Source organism: Alosa sapidissima, chromosome 18 (genome assembly GCF_018492685.1).
Source record: "Alosa sapidissima isolate fAloSap1 chromosome 18, fAloSap1.pri, whole genome shotgun sequence".
In the NCBI taxonomy this organism is placed as follows: domain Eukaryota; kingdom Metazoa; phylum Chordata; class Actinopteri; order Clupeiformes; family Clupeidae; genus Alosa; species Alosa sapidissima.
This window is the reverse complement of record NC_055974.1, coordinates 19,645,525-19,649,545: the sequence shown is the minus strand read 5'-3', so window position 1 is coordinate 19,649,545 and position 4,021 is coordinate 19,645,525. Positions and strand designations below refer to the sequence as shown.

General features: G+C 38.7%; 1 protein-coding gene across 1 annotated transcript; it reads right to left on the bottom strand.

The window, feature by feature from the left end:
* Window positions 1-2,111: 2,111 nt before the first annotated feature.
* Window positions 2,112-4,021, bottom strand: LOC121690314 (integumentary mucin C.1-like). The gene is made up of 2 exons (XM_042070800.1): window positions 3,425-4,021; window positions 2,112-2,117 (listed from the first exon to the last, which is right to left on the bottom strand). Exons 1-2 carry the CDS (start codon window positions 4,019-4,021, stop codon window positions 2,112-2,114), a joined length of 603 nt encoding a protein of 200 aa, XP_041926734.1.

The following is a 4,021-nucleotide window of genomic DNA, read 5'->3' as shown; positions in this document are numbered from 1 at the left end:
TTGTTGTTGGTTCACTTGTGGTTGTTGTTGACTCTGTTGTAGTCGTTGGTTCATTTGTGGTGGAAGTTATTGTCTGAATTGTGGTTGTTGTGGCCTCAGTTGTAGTTGTTGGATCATTTGTGGTTGTAGTTGGCTCAGTTGTAGTTGTTGGATCATTTTTGGTTGAAGTAGTTGGCCCAATTGTGGTTGTTTTTGGTTCATTTGTGGTTGTTTGTGCCTCAATTGTGGTTGTTGGTGGTTCAATTGTTGTTGTTCTTGCCTCTGTTGTAGTCATTGGTTCATTTTCGGTTGAAGTAGTTGGCACAATTGTGGTTGTGGTTGCCTCAATTGTGTTTGTTGTTGGTTCAATTGTTGTTGTTGTTGCCTCTGTAGTAGTAATTGGTTTATTTGTGGTTGAAGTAGTTGGGACAAATGTGGTTTTTGTTGGTTCAATTGTGGTTGTTGTTGCCTCAATTGTGGTTGTTGGTTCATTTGTAGTTGAAGTTGTTGCCTCAACTGTGGTTGTTGGCTCAATATTTGTTGTTGTTGCCTCTGTTGTAGTCGTTGATTCATTTGTGGTTGAAGTTGTTGGATCATTTGTGGTTGTTGTTGCATCAGTTGTAGTTGTTGGATCATTTGTGGTTGAAGTAGTTGGCACAATTGTGTTTGTTGTTGGTTCAATTGTTGTTGTTGTTGCCTCTGTAGTAGTAATTGGTTTATTTGTGGTTGAAGTAGTTGGCACAAATGTGTTTTTTGTTGGTTCAATTGTGGTTGTTGTTGCCTCTGTTGTAGTCATTGGTTCATTTTCGGTTGAAGTAGTTGGCACAATTGTGGTTGTTGTTGCCTCAATTGTGTTTGTTGTTGGTTCAATTGTTGTTGTTGCCTCTGTTGTAGTAATTGGTTTATTTGTGGTTGAAGTAGTTGGCAAAAATGTGGTTTTTGTTGGTTCAATTGTGGTTGTTGGTTCATTTGTGGTTGAAGTTGTTGCCTCAATTGTGGTTATTGTTGGTTCAATTGTTGTTGTTGTTGCCTCTGTTATAGTCGTTGGTTCATTTATGGTTAAAGTTGTTGGCTCAGTTGTGGTTGCTGTTACCTCAGTAGTAGCTGTTGGTTCATTTGTTTTGGAAGTTGTTGTCTGAATTGTGGTTGTTGTTGCCTCTGTTGTAGTCGTTGGTTCATTTGTGGTTGAAGTAGTTGGCCCAATTGTGGTTGTTGTTGGTTCATTTGTGGTTGTTGTTTCCTCAATTGTGGTTGTTGGTTGTCCAATTGTTGTTGTTGGTGCCTCTGTTGTAGTAATTGGTTTATTTGTGGTTGAAGTAGTTGGCACAATTGTGGTTGTGGTTGCCTCAATTGTGTTTGTTGTTGGTTCAATTGTTGTTGTTGTTGCCTCTGTAGTAGTAATTGGTTTATTTGTGGTTGAAGTAGTTGGGACAAATGTGGTTTTTGTTGGTTCAATTGTGGTTGTTGTTGCCTCAATTGTGGTTGTTGGTTCATTTGTAGTTGTTGGTTCATTTGTAGTTGAAGTTGTTGCCTCAACTGTGGTTGTTGGCTCAATATTTGTTGTTGTTGCCTCTGTTGTAGTCGTTGGTTCATTTGTGGTTGAAGTTGTTGGATCATTTGTGGTTGTTGTTGCCTCTGTAGTAGTAATTGGTTTATTTGTGGTTGAAGTAGTTGGCACAAATGTGGTTTTTGTTGGTTCAATTGTGGTTGTTGTTGCCTCTGTTGTAGTCATTGGTTCATTTTCGGTTGAAGTAGTTGGCACAATTGTGGTTGTTGTTGCCTCAATTGTGTTTGTTGTTGGTTCAATTGTTGTTGTTGCCTCTGTTGTAGTAATTGGTTTATTTGTGGTTGAAGTAGTTGGCAAAAATGTGGTTTTTGTTGGTTCAATTGTGGTTGTTGTTGCCTCAATTGTGGTTGTTGGTTTATTTGTGGTTGAAGTTTTTGCCTCAATTGTGGTTATTGTTGGTTCAATTGTTGTTGTTGTTGCCTCTGTTATAGTCGTTGGTTCATTTATGGTTAAAGTTGTTGGCTCAGTTGTGGTTGCTGTTACCTCAGTAGTAGCTGTTGGTTCATTTGTTTTGGAAGTTGTTGTCTGAATTGTGGTTGTAGTTGCCTCTGTTGTAGTTGTTGGATCATTTCTGGTTGTAGTAGTTAACGCAATTGTGGTTGTTTTTGGTTCAAATGTGGTTGTTGTGTCCTTACTTGTGGTTGTTGTTGTCTCAGTTGTGGTTGTTGATTCAGTTGTAGGTGTTGGTTCATTTGTGGTTGAAGTAGTTGCCTCAATTGTGTTTTTTGTTGGTTCAATTGTTGTTGTTGTTGCCTCTGTAGTAGTAATTGGTTTATTTGTGGTTGAAGTAGTTGGGACAAATGTGGTTTTTGTTGGTTCAATTATTGTTGTTGGTTCATTTGTAGTTGAAGTTGTTGCCTCAACTGTGGTTGTTGGCTCAATATTTATTGTTGTTGCCTCTGTTGTAGTCATTGGTTCATTTTTGGTTGAAGTTGTTGGTTCAGTTGTGGTTGTTGGTTCATTTGTGGTTGAAGTTGTTGTCTCCATTGTGGTTGTTGTTGGTTCATTTGTGGTTGTTGTTTCCTCAATTGTGGTTGTTGGTTGTCCAATTGTTGTTGTTGGTGCCTCTGTTGTAGTAATTGGTTTATTTGTGGTTGAAGTAGTTGGCACAATTGTGGTTGTGGTTGCCTCAATTGTGTTTGTTGTTGGTTCAATTGTTGTTGTTGTTGCCTCTGTAGTAGTAATTGGTTTATTTGTGGTTGAAGTAGTTGGGACAAATGTGGTTTTTGTTGGTTCAATTATTGTTGTTGGTTCATTTGTAGTTGAAGTTGTTGCCTCAACTGTGGTTGTTGGCTCAATATTTATTGTTGTTGCCTCTGTTGTAGTCATTGGTTCATTTTTGGTTGAAGTTGTTGGTTCAGTTGTGGTTGTTGGTTCATTTGTGGTTGAAGTTGTTGTCTCCATTGTGGTTGTTGTTGGTTCATTTGTGGTTGTTGTTGCCTCAACTGTGGTTGTTGGCTCAATATTTGTTGTTGTTGCCTCTGTTGTAGTCATTGGTTCATTTGTGGTTGAAGTTGTTGGTTCAGTTGTGGTTGTTGTTACCTCAGTAGTAGTTGTTGGTTCATTTGTGGTGGAAGTTATTGTCTGAATTGTGGTTGTTCTTTGCTCAGTTATGGTTGTTGTTGCCTCAGTTGTAGTTGTTGGTTTATTTGTGTTTGAAGTTGTTGTCTTCGTTGTAGTCGTTGGTTCATTTATGGTTGAAGTTGTTGGCTCAGTGTTGGTTGTTGTTACCTCAGTTGTAGTTGTTGGTTTATTTGTGGTGAAAGTTGTTGTCTGAATTGTTGTTGTTGTTGTTGCCTCTGTTGTAGTCGTTGGTTCATTTGTTGTTGTTGTTGCCTCAATTGTGGTTGTTGCTGGCTCAATTGTGGTTGTTGTTGCTTCAGTTGTCGTTGCTAGTTCATTTGTGGTTGAAGTAGTTGGCCCAATTGTGGTTTTTGTTGGTTCAATTGTGGTTGTTGTTTCATTTGTGGTTGAAGTTGTTGGCTCAATTGTGGTTGTTGTTGGTTCATTTGTGGTTGTTGTTTCCTCACTTGTGGTTGTTGTTGGTTCAATTGTTGCTGTTGTTGCCTCTGTTGTAGTCGTTGGATCATTTGTGGTTGAAGATGTTGGCTCATTTCTGGTTGAAGTTGTTGCCTCCATTGTGGTTGTTGTTGCCTCAATTGTGGTTGTTGTTGGTTTAATTGTTGTTGTTGCCTGTGTTGTAGTCGTTGGTTCATTTGTGGTTGAAGTTGTTGGATCATTTGTGGTTGTTGTTGCATCAGTTGTAGTTGTTTGATCATTTGTGGTTGAAGTAGTTGGCACAATTGTGGTTGTTGTTGGTTCACTTGTGGTTGTTGTTGCCTCAATTGTGTTTGTTGTTGGTTCAATTGTTGTTGCCTCTGTAGTAGTAATTGGTTTATTTGTGGTTGAAGTAGTTGGCACAAATGTGTTTTTGGTTGGTTCAATTGTGGTTGTTGTTGCCTCTGTTGTAGTCAT

Excerpts from the sequence above, each read along its gene's own strand:
- LOC121690314 (XM_042070800.1), bottom strand. The coding sequence starts at position 4,021 with ATGACTACAACAGAGGCAACAACAACCACAATTGAACCAACCAAAAAC.